Source organism: Lepisosteus oculatus, chromosome 1, assembly GCF_040954835.1.
Source record: "Lepisosteus oculatus isolate fLepOcu1 chromosome 1, fLepOcu1.hap2, whole genome shotgun sequence".
Taxonomy (NCBI): Eukaryota; Metazoa; Chordata; class Actinopteri; order Semionotiformes; family Lepisosteidae; genus Lepisosteus; species Lepisosteus oculatus.
Genome location: NC_090696.1, coordinates 19,370,695 through 19,391,174, shown reverse-complemented (window position 1 = coordinate 19,391,174; position 20,480 = coordinate 19,370,695). Strand labels below are relative to the sequence as shown.

At 47.4% G+C, this 20,480-nt stretch overlaps 1 protein-coding gene across 1 annotated transcript; it reads right to left on the bottom strand.

Annotated features, from left to right (window-relative positions):
- Positions 1-13,512: 13,512 nt before the first annotated feature.
- On the bottom strand, positions 13,513-19,965 carry hoxc1a (homeobox C1a). The gene is made up of 2 exons (XM_015344335.2): positions 19,222-19,965; positions 13,513-14,005 (listed from the first exon to the last, which is right to left on the bottom strand). Exons 1-2 carry the CDS (start codon positions 19,811-19,813, stop codon positions 13,515-13,517), a joined length of 1,083 nt encoding a protein of 360 aa, XP_015199821.2. The 5' UTR covers positions 19,814-19,965; the 3' UTR covers positions 13,513-13,514.
- Positions 19,966-20,480: the final 515 nt, after the last annotated feature.

Below are 20,480 nucleotides of genomic sequence, written 5' to 3'. Positions count from 1 at the left end.
TTTGATACTTGCATTAGGCTGTAAAATACTTTTAGCATTGTGGTGACAAACGCCCAGTTGACTATTTACTAAAGCTAGAGAATATTAGTCGTCGGTGAAGCCATGTCTTGTTTAATCAACGTTGTCAGAAAGGATGGGCAGGACCGTGTCCCGCACAGGGCTGAGAGATCTGCAACACCGGGAGATCTGGCATAGTGTCTTTCGTCACAGACTCAGCACACAGCGACTGAGCTGCCGGCCGCGTGTTGCGGCTGGGTTTTTAAAACCAGAGAGAAAACGACAGCCAGGGTCATCTCCCGGGTCAGATGGCCGGTTTCTGTCAGAGATGTCTCCCTGATCTCTGCGCAACAGCAATCTTAGCGCGTGGATCCTTAAAGTCCGGAACCCACTCGTGTTCTCGTGTTTCTTTTCCCGCTGTTTCCCTCACGCGCACACCTTTTGTTTTGAGAGCTGTTCAGCTGAAAACCGTATACGTTTAGACTTTTAGCAGATCTTATCTTTATTGCGATTCTGATTAAATCGCATAAGAGGTTACCATATCGTGCACAACATTTATGTATAAAGCCTTTACTTTTAGTTCGCATTCGTGTATTTTTTTTTCGCTCATCCGACCGTGGGGAGCGTCAGAGCATGAAGCTGTAGCGTTAAAACGACGTCGAACGCTCTGTCGTTGTAATGGATTCACTCGCGTGTGTCACTTAACTAATGTGAGAAAAAAAAAAACATGACTTTAAATTCTTAGTTCCAGATTTTCCCCTTTTCAATCCTACACCGACAATTCAGACGCAGGGTTGCTAGCGAAGTGCCCGCTGTTCCGTGTCTCAAACGTTTGAGGGGAGAACTGAGCGCCGAGATCGACGCGGGAAACAGCTGCTACCGAACCGAACAACAGCTTATCAACCTTATGATCCATCTTTCGTTATATCACCTCTCGCGATCTGGGGGTACGGCAACGTTGTTGTTTGATTTCGTAGCGAAATCCACCAGCGCGGCACCCACACCGTCGACCATCCAACCAGGCTGCAGTTAAATTGATCCGGTCTCTACACAAGTCCCGAAAGACCGCCGCAGTGTTGAACGCCTCACAGTCTCATTTCATTACATGTGTTCCCGGGACCCCGGGTCTCGTGAATTGTTGCGACCATGATGTTTAATTTCACGGTGTCGTGCCTTTATCCTGTCTTCCTTTGATTCAATCCAATCCCGCAATTTTTAAGGCCCCGATCGCCGGGGGTTTTAGTGGACATTAAGGGCGCCGCGCGGTATCTACACGAAATCCAATCTCTGTCGGTTCTGCCCTGCGAAGTCTCTCGATGTGGGTTTACAGCGGGCTATAAAGTTAAAATAATTTAGTGTTCGAAGTCCTTTAATTTGATACTCTTTAAAAATTAACGATGCATCTATAGTGCCTCCCAAGGTACTCGCGACACACTAAAAAGCGGCAAATTTATTTTTATTTTCAATTAAAAGCCAATTTCACTCTGCTGGGTAATGGAAATTCTCCGGGCTCCTGCGTCTTTTTCTGCTTTTATTGTACTGTGCTTGTATAGCACCTTCGTATCCAAAGTTTATATCGATTCTATTTCTTCCGTGTCTGTTTTTTTTTAGTTGTTCATATTTATTATATATATATTATTTATTATCGATAATAAGAAGAAAAGAAGAGGACTTGCACGATGTGTGTTCTTTTGGGGTTATCTTTTGGGGATAACCTCTAAACTGGCTCTTGAGTGTCAGTTATTGATCCGCGATAATTACTGCTGTCACGAAAGCACCACCCCGTCGCTCACAAAATTACTTTTCTTTTTTGTGCGATATTATTTTCAGTCTCAACGAAGTGGGTCTCATTTTGCTTTGTGTGCTTGCGTGCTGTGGGATCGAGGAGGAAAATGCTCTGATGGATATTTATTCGGCGTGTTTTTTTTGGCGAAACGGGTCTGTATACTGGCGCCTGAAGACGTTCACTGCCCGTGACGAGAGTGTAGCCGAGATGGCGGAGTCACATACGCAGGGTGTATCAGGGTGCTCGTGTGTGTTGTTATACTGTCTTCTTTCGATAACGAGAGCCCTGGTTCACTTAGCTACTAGGAACGATGCTTTCTTACGATAACACGGCTAATCCCGCGTTCTGCGTCTCCGCATCTGTAAAACTCGATGTTTTTGCCTCTCTGTCACTCTTCCTCTTCCACTTCTCTGACGGACGTCATGTTTACAACAACTAAAGCTCCGAGCAGGCCCCCCCAGTTTTCCCGCTATTTACCTCGGACCCCTCCGGGCCCTCAGCGGAAGCCGTGAGGTGAAGGTCCGGGCCTGCAGGAGCGCAAACGCCCGATCCCTCGCGAGCTCTCGCGTTTTGCCTCTGGAAAGAACAGACACGTTTTCCTGTGTGAAGTGGTCTCTTTGAGAGCTATCAGTGCATCGTGACGGGTGGGTTTGTGTGTGGGTGTGGAGGGGCGTTCCCGTGAAAACGTGGCCTCAGCCTGGATTCGCTTCTCCAGGCCTCGAGAGTCACCTGGGCTTGTCTCCTAGTCACGTGCGACCGCCTGCGCCTCCGCAGCCGGCGAGGACGGCGCGAGCGGGCCGCCCCGACACGCGTTTCGGGTTTTAGAGGAGCAAAGATCCTTCACGCGCTCGCAGACACGGTGGGGCCGAACCGCGGAGCTTACCGGCGTGTACTGGTGGTCCACATTACAACGGGAAGAAAACAGGGAAGACAGTTACAAGGCAGCGCCCCTCCTCTTTGTTACAGAAATGTTTTATTTAAAGACTTCAGAATTTAAATGGTGAAGTTCGGTCCCTCGAATCCCACCGGCTCTTCAAGCAAACAGGTTCATTTACAATGAGTGATCACCCCAAGTTTGTTTTATGAAGTGTCCCTCTTAACGATAAATATAATGCACGCGTTCGATCAATGATCATCACGTTGCGCGGCTCCTTCCTGTCGCCATCCCTCATCGCCGCCTCTCTTCAAGGGCTGGTTCGGACGCGAGCCAGTGGCTCTATAAATAGGCAAGCAGACGCTAAAGCTTTCGAAGTAGTGATTTGCCCTTTAACAAATACCAGCCGGAGCCAATTCATTTCCACTTAATGAATTTATATGCGCAAGGTATCTGAAGGTGCGCGCGGAACGATACACCGCGCTGATTCATTACCTCTGTCGCGAGCGTCCATCGTTCAGGCACCGGGGTCTTTCAATTTAAACCCCCTGAATTAGGTGCCGTCCCCCCCACCCCCGCGGAATCGCTTTCTGTGCAGCTTCGCAGCTCCAGTCACAGAACGTAGCAGAAGAGAGTGACAGCTTGATAAAACTGTAGCTCGGGCGGTAGGGTAAAAATGACACAGAGTGTGAGTCAAATGTGGATGAATAGATGTATTTAAAAAGTGCGAGGCTTTTTTTTTTCCTCGTGGAAAACGCGGGTCTTCACCAATTCAACATTTCAGCACTGTAACAAATCTGTATCCGTGTCGTGTGTATATATTTACTCTCGCTTCGCGCGCATTCATTGTCTTTGTCTTTGGGTACTGTGTGTTTGTCTACAGGTTGTATAGGTTTTTTTTTTGCTTGGTGCACGCTTTTTTTAAAAGTTAGAAAAAAAACATCTGTCAACTCCATCCTTTCCATACTTATCCTCCTGGTTCCTTGGGGGGTAAGTGAGGCTGTAAAGTTATTCCCCCCAGGCCAGCGAGCCCCGTCCCGGCTCGCGCCGCGGTCTGTGCCTCAGCCCCAGGTCACCCGCAGAAGCCCAGTCTTCCAGCCCTCTTCGTGACGTCAGGCGGATCAGAGCCTGAAGCAACGGGCGAGCGCTTCTGGGACTCGAACGTCCAGGACGGCTGACGTCACAACACGCCACGGAGAGGAATGCCCGAAAAGACCCTTTCTCGCTCATTCTCAAGCCCCACCCTCTCGGCGACCCACACCCAACTCCAGTACAAACAAGCAGGCACCACACGGTAAGCACACCATCACGCAAAACTCAACCTCCTGTAAACATACACGTTCAGATGTTGGAGCTGCTCAAAAAAAAAAAACTTTTTGTAACGGGGTAGTAAATGAAACAAAATAAAAATTCCTGTGAGTTTGAAACAAAGACACAACCCACACCGTTTAGTGAAAGTTTTTTTTCCACGTAAAGGCAGTTTTCCTCCAAATGCAGATTTGTCTATTTTATTTTTGGTACATTCATTCATCCTCTGTCTTGAAACAATATTTCTGCATAAACTGGGAACCGCCAGACGCCGAGACAATTTGGCAGCAGTGAGTTTTGGGCAGGAAAACTACCCTAAATCCGAGAGGACGAGCTAGGTGGGAAAGTGTCGCGGATTTAGATTTACCGTAAAAGATATAAAGGATGTAGCCATTTCATTTTTCTGTTCTTAAAACGCACAGTGCAGCTCTCGAATAATTCAAAGGTTTAACAACGTGTACATGCAAATCACAAAAAAAAACGTATAAGTTATAAATATAACTTTATAAGTCATGTATGTGTTATAAGTGAAAGGACACACTGGGCCATACAGTAATGGAGGATTCGTCCGTCTGAATGTCAGCGACTTGCAGTAGAATCTGTGTTACGTTAATGATATTGTCAAACCGAAGAGCTTTGACGTTTGCAGAGCTCTGGAAGCGCATCTCCCAGAAGCCTTTCTAGTACGATTTTTTAAATCTACAGCACGAATTACTATTAAACACGCTTAACCAAGCTTGTGATGACTCGGTTTCTGCATAGCCCTTAAACAAATGAAAAATATAGTATAATAATAGCCAGAGTTGTATTTACAGCTGTAGTTATGTATGTATGTACAACGTACTGGTTAATATGACTTATTCATGTATATATATATACTTTACATGCACCCGTTTCTCAGGGTTTAAGTTGGAGCTGCCGCCCAGTCAGGGTTAAACAGTTACAATTATCCAGCACTTGAAGAAGAATGTCGACCACATATAACAGAGCTAATGTCCATATCGGTCTATCGCCGGAAGTTCCAACCGCCCCCTGAAAAGACTGGTCCCTGTTTCCACAAGTGGGGTAACCTACCTCCCTCCGAAGGTAACTGCACCAACCGAGACCTGAGCCAGACTTGAATCAGAAAGACACCCCAAGGCTCGTCTACTGCACAGTGCCCTCTGATTAATACTACCCAAATTCACACCGTCTTGTCTGATCGGAAAAAATACTTCAACCCTGAAATGTCTGTAAAATAGCTCTGTCTTCATTCCTCTATACTGTACCTATTCGTTCTGAACGGGGCTTACAGATAGAATTATTTAGTAATGGCGTATTGTACATAACGACTGTAGTATATCAGACGCTGATATATATATATAATAGCCAGCACGCGGTTTTGCAGGCTGCCAGTCTGTGTATTATGAACAAAACTGGACGAAGGTTTAGAAAAAACCTCTGGGAGGTAAGAAGAGAGGAAGATGACCTGGAATCTCCATAGAACGGCCCCTACGCGTATCTGAAGGAATAAAAGAAATACCGGTATCAGGTGTTGTGTTTATAGCTGTGCTGAGCTCGAATTTATGATGATGTTCTGACGAAGCGGTAAAATGATAGTAAAGCAAACACGCTGGCAGACCTCTCTTTCACTGACCATTAAAATAAAAATCAGATTTATCTTGGGCTGTCCTAGTAATTGATGTGATTGGAAGAGGCCATTCTAGTTAATATGAAAGGAAAGACAACGTGTCATTTCGATTTATAGGCAGGCCCGCGCTATTTGTTAGAAAAGGGGGGGAAGGGGTATATTGGGGACAGTGTTTATTTATTTATTGTAATTCGACAAACATTAGTCGCTCGATTGCTGCGCATCTGTAAAACCCGAGCCCGTCTTTAAACGAGAGATGTCGTTTTTACCTTGTTAAAACATCGGTGTACCCAGTAATGAGAATGAATGACTCTTGCCGATGTTTTCGGATAATTTATCAAAGTGCCGCTTGGGTGCAGGCTTGGCGCAAAATGAATGCAGACTCTTGACTCGCCGAGAGCCACTGACCGGGTCAAGCCCGTCCCGAGGCGAGTCAGAGGTCAAGAGGTGAAAGGTGAATCGGAGAGCAGCTGAATACATTAGCCGGGCGCGAGCGGCTCGAGATCCTCGCTCTTCAGGCTCGGCGGTCAGATCCCGCAAACAGAGCCCCTGCGACCGGTGTTTTGCAGCGCACAAATTAAAAACACCAACGCGGTGTAGATGACGGTTGTCGAATTAATTGTGCATTGCCCTAAACTGTGGAGATACGGAGCTGGGGATAGATCAAGGCGCACTTGGGCCATTAAGTATCTGGCCTCCTCCTGAAACCATAAATATAAAAGAATGATCTCTAAATGCAAGAGCTTGTTTAAACAATCCCGTGCAGATCTGCATCTGTGTGTGATATGAGTATCCGTCGGCAGCCAATAAGAGAGACATTGTTTAATTTTACGGTGACAAATTGTTTCTGCGGTACTGGGGCCCGTGTTCGTCTGATCAGAAATATAGAAAATTAGACACGCGAGGCGGTTTTCAACGCGTTGGCGTCGGACCCGCGGCCTTTCTCTCGAGGGTGAGCACGGGCGGTCTCGCATGCACGGCAGCAAGCTTTCTGACGGCCCCTGGAAATCCGGACCTGTCCGCACAGGCCTCCGCGCCCTTCTGGAACTGAGTGGCCGAAATCAGTCGCAAGCTTGATTGAACCCGTTCTGTTCTGATTTCTGATTTTTTTCATTAAATTTCGTTTCGAATAGTTAGTGATTCGCCGTCTACGCTCTGCTTGGTGAAAGGCGTGTTTTAGAGGTGTAAATGAAGTTTCTCCTGGAGCCTCAAGTCTGGTTATTTTATATTTTCGGATTCTACACGTGAAGATCATTCACTTATATAATGCTGCATTCATGGCTATGGCTATAAACACTATTCGTTGTCTTACCAATCTAAAGGACATCTTGACAACCTCTGAGCTGAAATACCAATTGAAGAAATAATATAAATAAACTGGAAAAAAATACAATTTTCTTCTGTCGGCTCCAACCTTCAAACCTCAAATTTAAGAAAGGACACAGAGACCTTATTTTACCCAACTCACAAGTGTTTTATTGGCTTTGTTATTCTGTACATACACAACTGTACAAGTGAAAAAAAAAACATTAACAAAATAAACCAAATACAAGAACCCGTATATTCCACTGATAGTCCTTGCAAACGCGGAGGTAGATATTTGAATCAATTTGGGGCAAGATAAAAAAAAAATATATAACTGTGCAAAACAATTCCCAGCATCTTCCGTGATAGTCCCACTCGACTTTAATTTTTTTTTCGAAATCAAAATCGCCTGAGAAATAAAAGTCTCATTGTCACGCAATCATGTATTTAATAAATTAGGCATAAATAAATAGGTAAAGCAAAATAACAACAACAACAACAACAACAACAACAACAAAAAACAGCTTTCGGAGAGTTAAAAACACATTCGGAAGCGTAACGGATCAACAATAAATGCACAGAAATTCGATCATCGCGATGTGCAAACAAATCTCACCAACTTATTTTAACGTAAAATCACGTTTGTCCTGTTTTGCGGTGACTTTGTGTTGAAATAATCAAGAAACAGACGGGTAAGGCGTCTTTGCGATAAGACAACTGCCCTGTCTACGGTCGTAACAAAATCCGTTTCAAAGTCTCTTCTCAGATTGAATCGTTAAACACTGGGATTTATACTGTCATTTCAAATTCAAGCGGTTAATCAAAGTAGCATAACAATATCGTTGTTGGATTATTCTTTAAAACGCACCTGTTGTAATGTGCTTACACGAATTCCAGGCCGTGTAGTATTAGATATATGGAATTGTTTATATAATTGTGTAGACTACAGCACGTATATATTATTTATTTTATTGTTGTAAAGGATCGTTTTGCAGAAGAATTAGAGTGAGTGCGTTTCAAGTAAAATAAGTTATACGTTATAAATTAATACATTATAATAGTGTAGATAAAAATAGTGCAATACCTAAAACAAGAAAAATCACAGAATAAAGAATTTAACGAGGCATCAAAACGCGGAAAAGTTCATTTTGGAGATAAAGTCTCCCACCCTGTGTGGAGGAGTAAGCGAGTGTTACCAGGTTTTCCGTGCTGATAAACTCTTTCGATATACAGTCCTTTGTATCACACCTGAGCTTTGTGTGCAGTGCAGTAAAACAGCAGACTGAAATCTATTCAATCTTTTCTCCAGCAAGAGCAAGCCAAATGTGTTTTAAAAAAATCAACAACATCAACAACGACGGGCTCTGTACAAGCCGGTGTTTTGCGTTGTTGTTTTGTTCATTTTTAACACGGACTCGCATTATTCCAGCCCGAACAATACAAAAAAAAAACTGTAGTTGTCGAACTCGTTTGCGAAGAGCGGACGACCGTGTCGCTTCACAAAGTTTTCTTAAACCGGGTCTCGCTGTGCTGCCGACGAAGTTAAATCTATGAATCTGAGATTTCTAAAAACCTCGGCAACGTTTCCATTGTGTTGCTGCATTCCCCCCCTTCCCACGAACACACACACAAACTTTGTCTTCAATCTTCGAAATTCACCTAACCTGTGATTGATCGTTTTATCCGTGTTGTTATTCTAAATAAACACGAATAATTATCATGAACAAACTGCAGTTCTATTCAGGTCTGAGACCTGGCTCAAACACACACGAGAATAGTAACATGCTAGCTTATTCGGCATGGGTCCTGCTCTGTGCAAAGGAACTTGTGTTTTTGTTCCTGAATATGCAGACGTGTCCGGCGTCTGACCCTGCCCCGGACACCGGCCCACAGCAGAGGGATGACGGCGAGTTTGAGGAGCTGCCCTCGGTCTTCAGAAGGTGGCAGAGCGCAGAAAATCATTTGGAAAGCCTGACCTCAGTAGCTTATAAATGATACTGACAAAACTTGTGAATCGTTGCTAGCATTAGGCAAAATATGTTGTTGCTATTAATATTAAGGTCACATTGCATTTTTACCTTTTAAACCAAAAACATAACATGTGTCAAATTACCTTAAATTGCCTGTTTCTTCAGGGACTTCTTCAGAAATTAACGGCGGCCCGTCAGACAATATCGTAGTTACAGCGACCAAAAGAACAACTGATAATTTGCACAAAGTAAAATGTGGTTATATGTTTTAGATTGTTGAGAGATTCTGAACAATTTATAGATGATCGATTTTGGATGTTAATCGAGAAGCCTGGTTTGGTGTTGGTGTGGAATGTCTGTAGATGCGTGCCGAGCGTGTATGCGGAAGGGTTTGAAAATAAATCTGAAGAATATATTATCATGCATAAAATCAGTCTAAGTGTTAAAATCGCGATCATTTTGTTCTCGGCTTATTGTTTCTTAGCTTCTTAAAAGAAAGTTCTTGTTTTTTTCGATACAGGGTTCTACACGACTGATACACGCAAATATCAGTTGCTCTTTTGATTGTTGTAATTACGATATTGTCCGACGGACCGCCGTTAATTTCTCAAGAAACTTGACACGCAGGTACTGCTGAGTATTTCTCTAAATTTGCCGGATAAATGTGCAGATCGTGTAGGCTAGTCCGTAAGTATAAAAACATTTTTTTTAAAAAAACTTCGTTTTAAGAAGCTAAGAAACAATAAATCAGAATAAAACTTAAGACTATTTTTGCAACAAATAGTAATATATTCTTCCTTTTATATTGTGATGAAGATCTCAATAGGTTCGGTAGTTTAAACGGACGTCAAACAGATTTAGTTCATTTGTGAATTTCCTGTTTTGGTGACAGTTTAAGACTCTCTTAAGTCTTTACTCCTACCAGTGGCGCTGACAGCTTTTAACGGCCTCGCTAGCGGAGTTGGGTGATAATGTAATGCTCGGCCTGTCTCAAGTCACCGAGCTATGCGTGTGTGGGCATATCGTCACAGGACAGGTGAGCTGCTGGTGACAGTTACCTGCACCTTCGGAATTATTTTCAAACTCTTCCACTACACGCCTGTAAAAGCAAACATTTACGTGTGAGTTGTAAACGTTACCCTGTACGTTTCCAGCACAACTAGTACACACGTGCGACGCCACGGGATGTATTCAGGCTTTATGATCAACGCATTAAAGTAGTGTATATAAATATGAGTTCGAGTTTATTTGATTTAACTCTAAAGCAGTTTACAGTGTATGCAACTACCTTACAGTGCACATATGCACGGACTTTCTTCGCTAAACAGAATGTCTCAGTCTTTGATCACTGAAAGCTCTGCCTGAAGGAAGATCACGGCCGCTGGCTCGGTGAAGAGATGAAACTCTAACCCAGGTCCTGTCGGGGGTGGCAGACAGGACCAATAAAAAGATTAAACCGAATATCAAGTGGGTTGTGGCTCGCGCTTCCTTATTTATTGTTTGATTGAATACAGGGCACGAGAGTTTGAGTACTGTTTTATTGTTCAACACTCCACGACGCTTCGGGTGAAGAGAGAGGCCGTAAATTACACTGTGCTGTACCGGGTTGCAATATATTGCATTGGAAAGTGTTATACTGCACTCTGTTCTACCGCGGACTAGAGTCTTTACTCATTTTAAAGGGTAAAGATTTATGCGTCGAACGTTCTGATCATAGGATAACTGGATAAGTGGCCTATAGATCGATCAGTGAGAATAAAAAAAAACACTCCGATCTAAAATCATGATTAAGCATATAGCTGCAGCCGTGCTTTCACGGCAATTCGTTTAGAGAAAAGACGTCCGATGCAGAGCTGCTTCTAGAAAATTTCAACCCGCAGGTAAAGGAAAAAAAAAACAGACTGGCACGTGACTGCAACGGGCAAGTGACGCTGGGGCGGGTGGTCGCGCTCCGCCGCGGTGGATTGCTGCTGGGAGTCTCGCGCTACTCGTGTCCAATCAGACGCGACGTGGGCGTCGCGTTTTCCAGTCACGTAAAAAAGAATAAAACGGACTAAATGCGGTGACTACAGAGCAGTACCCGAATGAAGGTCGTCGTGCTTTCTGCTTTCGTTTTTTGGGGTAGAGTTAGGGACGACGCTGTAATGTGTTATACATTTACAGCTGTTGTATTAAAACTTAATTTCTAGTGGGTAGTGTGTGTGGGTGTGTGCGCGTGTGCGCGTGTGTTTGGAGCTAAATTAACATCTGTAGACAAAGCTGTGAAGGCCCGAGTCCCAAACCGTGAAACGGCAGTGGGCAGAGTTCTCGCATAGCAACAGCACATTAAATCTGTGTTTGTTCCCTGCTCATTCAGAATTATCAACGAATCATGTGCCAGCCGACCCCAGACATCACTGAAATCCAGGAACAGTTTCTTGTCTGTGAACAGATTCTTTTCACGCACGACCCTTCAGGAATCCATGAGAGCAGAAATGATCGCAACCGATTCTGCTTTATCGTGAAGAGCACGGGGCATTTCGACTATTGAGATGATGAGGATCCTAAACTTCTCATTTAGAATGAAGACAAACACATAAAACGTAATTACGAAATACGTTTATGTGCTTTATGTTTCGTAAACCCTTTAATTTATATTTTACGTTTTGAATACATTAATTTGATGATGATGACGACGAAGATTATTATTATTATTATTATTATTATTATTATTATTAGTACACCTTTTTTCATTAACTTCAGGATGTATGCAGAATGAACTGTCATAAGTGCGTATAACATGAATCACCTCTTGGCTCCTGAAGTGTCTCTATACTTTGACTGCAGAATCCGGGATAGCAGCAGAATCCTTCTGTTCGTTAATTTAAAATAAAGATAGGGGAGAAGGGGTGACAACAGTCTTCTGAGCAAACGGCACCAAACCCTCATCTGATCCGCAGAGCACGCGTGCACCCGCACCACACCCGACATAGCGCGTGCTCGCCAGCGCCGTGCACAACCGTAAACGTTGGCTTTGACAGAACGGGCCTGGTCTGGTCTTGGAAAAAAGCGCGGGGCGACGCAACGGCGCTCCTGTTCACTGAATCTGAAAACGAACTTAAAAAATCGACATGAGCCGCGCAGAGAATGTGTTGCCTTCTGGGTAGAAACTTTGCCAAATATGCAAATATATGCGGTGATCGCTTGGGCTAGATAAGCAGATTTTTAATTGCGATTAAGAACAAGTGGTTTATTGTTGATGTTTAGTATTTTTTAAAGATGTACATGTTTTTTTGCAGGTGAACAGGGGGCATTTCGATGCCAGAAATCTGAAAAGGACGTTGCATAGCAGTGGGAACTCCACTTGTAAGACGAATTCGGACGATATTATTCATCGTCCAATATTACCGGGTCAAACGGAGAGGAGCGTTCGCCACACTGAACGGCCAGCGTTTGGTCTTCAGTCTACCGATGTACAAGACAGGCGCGTATGCAAACGAATGAAAAAAAGCAAACCGAAAATACATTTAAAGGACTTCCTAAACCTTAAAAAAAGGCGTAGTGTAGTGCACTGCATTATCTATCACATCAGTGAAATCAAGAATGCCACCGTTTACTTTAATCTCTTAGATATATTAAAGGAAAATAAATAGATTGTGTAGATTACAAATTCGCCTTCGATGTTTAATGACCATTTAAAACGTTGTGTTTAATAGTAAAGATATTGGTTTTATTGTTTTTGCTAACGATCTGTTTTTACTATTCGGGCCCGTGTTGTGTCGCATTAGTCCCTTTAATAGAGTTCTGATTGCACATGTCTTTAATCGAGGTGCTGCAGGACCCCACCGACCCCAAACGCGAGATCTAATGAAGGAATTCGAGATAAAAACACCAGCGGAACAAACTTCACTGGGTAACGGTTGACTACTGCAAACCCAGCAAGTAATATTTGGTGTCTACTTTTTCCAATAAAGCAGGACGAACTGCAGGTTGCTAGGGCACACTGATTGTCCACGACTGTCAGTTCATGTGGCTCGTGTTGAGCAGTAGTGATTAAGAAATGTGCATCAAGCTGATTGTGGTGCAAAGTACGTAATCTCGTGTTAGCAAACTGTATGACTGACATTAGTATTGAAGCCGCATATGGGCTTTATTCGTGTTGATTCGTAGAGAGCGTGTATAAGTTCTTTTCCAGAGAATATTCGGAGGAGGCACTGGTTATTTTGTTTAAAAAAATACTGCTTGCTCAGGTGCAAGACTTCTGTCAGAATTACATACGTAACTTCACTAGAGTGGGCAGAGCACACTCTCTAATTTGTGTAAAACAGAGGGCCGGATCAGGAGAGAGTCGCCTTACCTAACCGGTTACCACGTAAAACTCTCAAGGAGAGTTCTCTGAACGCCAATCAGACGAAGTGTGCGTTTTTGTTTTTCCTAAATACAGAAGAAGCTACATTTTGTCCAACCACTTCCTGTTGCGTTCGCGTACGGTTTCCGCTCGCCGTTTAGTTGCCCCGCCCCCCCCCCCCTCCCCCCGGGACGTGCCGGAGAGGAGAGGACGGACCGTGCGCGGAGAGGACAAGAGACCCGCGATGACGGGGAAAGGAAAGACGAGGATGTCCGCTCCCCGCACGGCTCCCTTTACGCGCGAGCGGCCGAACGAATTCACGCCGAGTCAGGCGTGGCTACGGGGACTTGTGCACAAACCTCGGGCTGCGAGGAGGCCGCCGGGGAGCCGGTGACTGTGCGCGCTCGGGGCGGCGGCGGCGGCGGAGGTGAAGGAGCGGGCGAGGAGCAGAGGTCGGACTTGTCCGAGGGGGAGTCCTCCTGGCTGCTGCAGGGGGAGGGCAGAGCACCCAGGACCAGGCCCTCCCGCTCTCTCTTCTTCTGCTTCATCCGCCGGTTCTGGAACCAGATTTTCACCTGGTTCTCGCTGAGCTGCAGCGCCGTGGCGATCTCCACGCGCCGGGCGCGCGTCAGGTACTTGTTGAAGTGGAACTCCTTCTCGAGCTCGGTCAGCTGCTTGGTGCTGAAGTTGGTTCTCGGAGCTCCGTTGCCCTGGAGACAGCCTTGCGCGAGGCCGCTGGGGTCTCCGCCGCTCGGGCCCAGTCCCAGCGCGAGGTAGCTGACGGCGCAGCCCCCAGGCAAGCGTTTGGCTGAGAGGACAGAAAACACGGGGAAAAAATCAATCAATCAATCAAACACTGCTTCACTGTTGGAAACACTAATTGATTCAGTTAATTAGTTCTGACCGAAAAAACAAACGTTATTACAAAAAATATTTTTGGAGTGTGTTACGTCATTGACACCCCTCCTTTCCATCCCAACAGGTAGTTTCTCAGCTTCTCGTTGATGTCGACAATCGTACATGTGCCTTTTGAGTAACGCGTTTCTGAGTAACTTGCGATGCTGTCCTTAGATGGAACTGCAGCAACACGGGTAAGCGCCGAAGAGGGGGGTGGAGACGTGTCATTGCTGAAATTTGCAGAAACTGGGTGTTTCATGAGAGCCCCCCCCCCCACCAACTTCTCTTTTTTTTTCTCTCGGACAAGTTTGAAAGCATTTGAATCTTCTCCCCTTCGGAAGTTTTTGTTACCCGATCCTCCGGGCCTCCCACCCAGTTTAAACCGCAGCTGACCCCGCTCTGCGCAATGCCGAGAAACTGGAAAGCGAAGTCGCATTAATCATCGCGGCACAGGCAGGAGACCCCGGGCGGCACAAAGGCGCTCGGAGTTCAATGGCACCGCGCGAGCGCCTCGAGGCACACAGCCTTCCAAAGTTCCAGAACTCCGGCAGCTGCGGCGGTCGCGGCTTCTGCATCCGGGAAGCTGAGGCACCGCCTGACGTCATCACTGTCAGTCACCGCTCAGCCAGTCCGGGGTCGCAGTGGCCTGGGAAGCACTGGGCGCACCCGGAGATGGACACCCATCACAGGGCAGACAGACAGAGACACACGCGCCCAGCATGCCTTTGGACTGTGGACTTTGGCGCAGCGCCCGGAGGATAAACCACACGAACACGGGGAGAACGTGCAAACTCCACACAGACAGCACCCCGCTCCGGAAGTGAACCCAGGGCCCCAGCGATGCGAGGCAGCAGTGTTGGCCACTGCGCCTCCCATTCCAAACTACCATTCAGTAAGAAACATCGTTTGTATGTGTATGATTGTTGACTAACCATCCTCGGAAAATAAAATTCGATACAAATTTAAAAAAATGTCCATGTAGACTCACAAAAAACTTTTTTTTTCTTGACTAGGTGTCTTAATTGTGTTTTCAGACATTGTCCCGACTATACAGCCTTCAGATTTTTCAGTTTAAATTCTACGACCTTGTATCGTTGTATGAGTTCGAGTCCCTGCGATTCAGATGAATTCGATCATTGCACAGCTGTTATATCGCCTTATACTCGGGCACTGGGCACTTTAGTCACGACATTAGAAGCTCCAGTTTCCTTTCACTTGTACACTCAGATTATAGCCCAAGGTTGAGTTACAGAGCGAGAAAATGTCTTCTCCAGGGTCTTACAGCTGGGAATTTCCGACACAGAGTCACCGAGTTTTAAAAGTCTGAGCCAAGCGCGCAGAAGGCACGTGGTATCTCAGAGCTCGTTCGGGACTCTCAGTCCAACTACTCCTTTTCTTTCACTTTCACGTGCAATGTAAAAATAGACGAAACTCATGTAAGCTCGTGTCCTGTGTTATTGTTATCGGTTACGCACTTCAAAATATTTTGAGTCTTCACAACCGAAGAAGGCTCCACAGCCGAAACGCTGCGTTTTCTTTCTTCTTTTCAGCAGGGAATAAACCTATGACTTGTCACTTTGCAGCCTACGCATGCGGACGCAGCTGCCCACCTGAACTCGTTCTCTGTTTCAGTTTGTGGAGAGAGTTACGTTAATATACGTGTCTTTGTTTCCTGACTGGTTGCTGGAAAGAGGAAGATCGGGTGGAGAGAGAGCGAGAACCCAGCAGGTGGAAATGTGGCTGTTTAAGAAAAAAGCTGTAAAAGAGAGGGACCATCCAGTTCCCATCCTTCCAAGCAGAGTGTTTAACCACCACCACACGAGCCCAACAGATACACTACCATTTCCGCATTGCCAATAAAACAACAACAACAACAACAACAACACGATCAGTGACTTTCGAGATATGTGAATAGACGATACCTAAAAAGGTGAACGATTCTCTGAAATGTGTAAATTTCCCAGGAACGGCGGGCGTGCTTTAACTAAGTTGAATCCACCAGGCAGGCAGGCGGGTGACTGTACTGGGGCGGAAACGGGGGGGTGGGGGGGGAGAGTGATCGATACACAGCGCTGCAGTCATCTCGTCATCCAGCCCACAGTAATTCAGGAGCTGTCAGAGTATAATTGAGGAATGACACGCGGCAAACAGAGAGAAAAAACGCGGACTCCCGGGGAAAGGAGCCACCCTCCTCTCCACGCGCAGACTAGCGCGCACACAGACACACAGGTCGGGGGGGGGGGGCAGCAGGGATGGGGGCTGCTTCCCTTCCGGATTCCGCGAAGATCAGAGCAACATGGCCCGCCTTCTACACGTCCACGGCGGTGTTTGAGAATCGCACTAGTTCGGGATATAAGACAGGAAAGTCGCAAACGAGAAGAGGCCTCTTGGTTCACGTTACTAGCTCGGCTACTACTGACTAAGTGATCGGGGGTCGCGTCCAGTCGTTCCTTGCGAGAAACCAGGGTGGCGATTTCGATAACATGGGGTCTTTTGTGCCGGGCTCCCACCACGGTTTGTGCAAAGATGTCCCATAGCTCCATTATAGGTTAACACTAAAATGAACTTCAAATAAGGAATAAGAAAGTAACCGAGCCGTTCACAAGAACTGTATGAGTTATTGGTTTGCGTGCCTTTCAGGAATCTCGCCTTTATTGACTTTGTAGGTGTTTTCCCTTCGAAAAGGGTAAAAAGCAGCAACAAAATAGAAGCTCCAAGCCCGTCTCTGTGTTATGTTGGCAGAATGGGGTACTTTAATCTGTTCTTGAACAAGATCGCTCTCGCTTTGGTGCTCTAGGGTCCTTGTCCCTGCGGGTTTCCCACATCTCCTCCAAGAGGCAGGCAGCAAAGCCCACGACAGAGCCAGCAGCGACCTGCTGTAGGTCGTTCGGGTTCGGGTTCACGTGTTCCGGGTTCAGCACTCGGGATTAGTGAATAACAAACCAGGCCACAGCTGCAGACTCCGGGTTTGAGGAGGTCGCCTTGTCAGTGCTCACAGAACAAACCCTTCAAGTTAGAAGTGAGTTCATTCCATAGAAAAGAGTCTTCCCACTGGCTGCTACCTACAATAATCCTCGTTGTAGAGAGGAAATGAGGGCATTCCCAGGGAGGGCGTGTTCTAGAGTTCACACTGCAGTACAAGAAGCGGTGAATGGAATTGTATCAAGAGGTGTAAGGCGTATTAACATTTGTATATTTATTATTTGGCTTGAATAAGGGGTACATTTAGGCCTCCGGGTCCTGTAGGTTGTCAAATAACAGGATATTATTATTGTGAATGTCATCGTCACAACTCGCCTGCTACTCTAACGCCTGCGATTCGGTTTTCGATTCCGTGATTCCACGTCAGAAGAAAGCTCCTATCACGAGCCCCCCGGCGTGGCGAGCCCCATCTCAAAGCGCTTCCGCCACAAGCTCGCGGCAGCGGGGGTCCGCACAGCACGTGTCCTTAACCCTCTGTGCGCCTGCAGAAACCACGCGGTGTGGAACTGAATTATCATTCCACCCAGGGGCTGCCCGCTCTGCCTTCTTACGGACGGGCGGGTCTCCATATCTGGGCTGTGAAGCCCTGTGTGATCTCTGCTGTAAAGAAAGGTACCATACTTCAGCGCGCTGAGAAGTGTTTGAATCTCATTTCTAAAGCAATTGAATGACGATGCAGTGTAAGTTACAGGTTTCAAATATCGTCAGCTGCTACAGTACCTCTAATCTCCTGTTCTTCGGGATCTCCTTTGCCTAAGGCTTGGAATTCTACAACCTCCTTTCTACCACACAGGAGACAAAACTCGTCCACTGTTTGCATTAAAGCTCGGAAGCACGTGCTGATTCATGCATCAATTTCCCGAAGTGCTGGCGAAGCACACGCGCCAGCTCTTTGCAGGAAGGCGTGAGACGCGGGTGTTGCGGTACGGAGAGATCACGTGCACAGAAAGGTGAACTCTGGAAGGGTAAAGAAGATATGTCCTTGTCTATCAGTCCCTTATACCCGATTAGTAAACATTAGAATGACCAAAACGAGAATGACAAATGCCATAAAGAGCATAACGTATTACAAATGACATCCATTATCTTCAAGCCGCTTATTAATAGTGAGAATCCAAGCAAACCGGAATTAATCCCGGAAGCACTGGGAGCAAAGCCCGTCCATCACAGAGCGCGCGCGCAGTTTGTGGACACCAGCGTGTGTTTTGGAAGGAGGGAGAGAACCCACGCGGTCATATAAAGAACGTGAAAGGTCCACTCACACGGGAGTCCTGGACACAGGTCTTGTGAGAGAGAAACTCTAGCAACCCGGCTACCTCGCTGGAGTACTGGTTTGTTGTTAACTTGTCGTTATAAAAACGACAATGTTTGTTGTACAGAAATGTAGGAATTACACAACTTCATCATGAATGAACCGAAAGCGGATAGCTCTCTGTTACAGCGCCACGCCTGGCCAACCGGGGAAGTACAGCATGCGACGTGGTTGTGGACCGGCGGCCGCTACCTGCGATCAGCGGGGTCACTTAGGTTCGGATACCAGGGTCCTGTACGCTGGTGCCACAGTTTCCCAGGAGCTTAAATCGAGCCTCTCAAGACCTGCCCCTTACACGCGAGGTCAGTTCCGATACTTTCAGTCTGTTTCACCCGAGTCTATACGGGCTGTATGGTTAGGGTTGTTTTTAAAACAGTGGTGGCCTGGCGTATCGAAAGAGTGATAGGATGTCACGGCCTGCGGGTCCTTATTAAATGAGATGTATTTGCGCGTGTATGTAGGAGGGTCCCGTAGCAAAACACTCGATTCGTCCATGATCTAGTTTAAATGGCGTGCGTGTACGAGCCTGGTCTCAGGGATCTGTGAAATCAATCTACCGCCCTGCCACAGTTCGCATCTTTCCGACACTGAAGGGGCATTTAACAGCCTGCTCGTGTGCCGGCGGCTGTCTCCCAGGCGGCTGGGTTGCAGCACGTCACCGCCCCGGCTAGCAGGAGCGCTCCGGCAGCGGCGACAGAGTGGGATGTAGGATCGAGGCTCGGTGCGTTCATTCCGACAAAATGAAGAAATCGAGCCGCGACAGCGTTTCCTTCTCTCGGTTTTTTTATTTGGAAAAAAAAAAGAGAGAGAGGGGTTACTGACGACTCTCTCACCTGCGCGGGGCGCTTTTCTCTTCACTCTCATCCAGTCGAAAGTTTTGCTGCTGCTGCAGGGCCCCCCGTCGCCTCCGCCGCCCGGCCGCGGACTCGCCCCGCCCGCCAGGGCCGGTTCGGCCCCTTCCTGAGCGCACGCCTGGGGGTGCTGGTCGAGCGGCCCCAAGCCGGAGTGCAGCCCGGAGAAGCTCGCCGGGAGGTCGGCGCTGGACGTGTAGGCGGCCCCGCTGTAGTAGTCCAGGTCGGGGGGGTTCCGGTAGGGGTGCCGGAGGTAGGCTGGTGCGGAGGGGTACCCCTGGCCGTGCGAGAAGGCGGCTCTAGCAGGTGTCCCGGGACCTAAGGCGACCTGCAGGCTCCCCGCGTGGAAAGCGCAGGTGGTGGAGAAGTCGCGGGCAGGCGGAGGAGAGGGCTTGTCGGGGGAGAAAGGTGAGGGGAGCCCCGCGCCCACCACGTAGCGCCCTTCGCCCCCACAGCCGGGTTTAGGAAGCGGTCTCTGGTCGAAGTGCTGGAGCCTCACCTCCGCCGCTGGGTAACCGCCGGCGGCCTGGGCGCCCGGGTCCCCGCCGCACGCGAACTCTTGGTAGGAATTCATCGCGACTGCCGCCCGCGCATCGTCTCCTCGCGCAGACTCGGGTCGAGCAACTCTGATCGGTCCCACTCCGGCCTGCCTGTCAGGCTCTTCACAGGAGCATCTCCCGGGCCTCGGTCGGCGGGTGGTGATGGTGCGTGTGTGTGTGTGTGCGGGGGGGGCGATTCGATCCGTGATTGAAGGAGATGACGCACCGCTCACTTTGGCCAATGGCCAGCACCACGGGCCCCCCCTCCCCTCCCCTCCCCTCTCCCCTCTCCCCTCTCCTGCTGGGATGGGATACTTTGATGGACTTAATGGAAGCGATTTATAACTTTCACTCACTGGCGCACGGCAAGGAAGGCTGGGATCCCGAGGAAGGAAGGGAAAAAAAAATCCAAAACAAAACAGAACATCCCACGTACCGTTTCTGTTTTAAACAGCGCCACACCGGGGTGACCTCGAAGGGACACCCGCGACTGGAGCTGGAGGCTGGCTGAGTCACCCCAGAGGTGAGTCGAGAAACACCCTGCCACTGCCCCGGTGTGGGGGGTGCCACGGATAGTTAACAGCAACACAACGGGGAGATAAGAATGGACTTTATTCAAATGTGGAGCTTGTTCCGGGAGTACAGAGGCACAGACTTGAGACTTTACTACCAGGCGTAGATACAGTAGCAAGCACAGACGCA

Bases quoted from the DNA above. Each gene is read 5' to 3' on its own strand.
- hoxc1a (XM_015344335.2), bottom strand. From the start codon at position 19,813: ATGAATTCCTACCAAGAGTTCGCGTGCGGCGGGGACCCGGGCGCCCAG. The intron at 14,006-19,221 runs GTGAGAGAGTCG...CTGTCCTCTCAG, and splicing joins GAGAAAAGCGCCCCGCGCAG to CCAAACGCTTGCCTGGGGGC.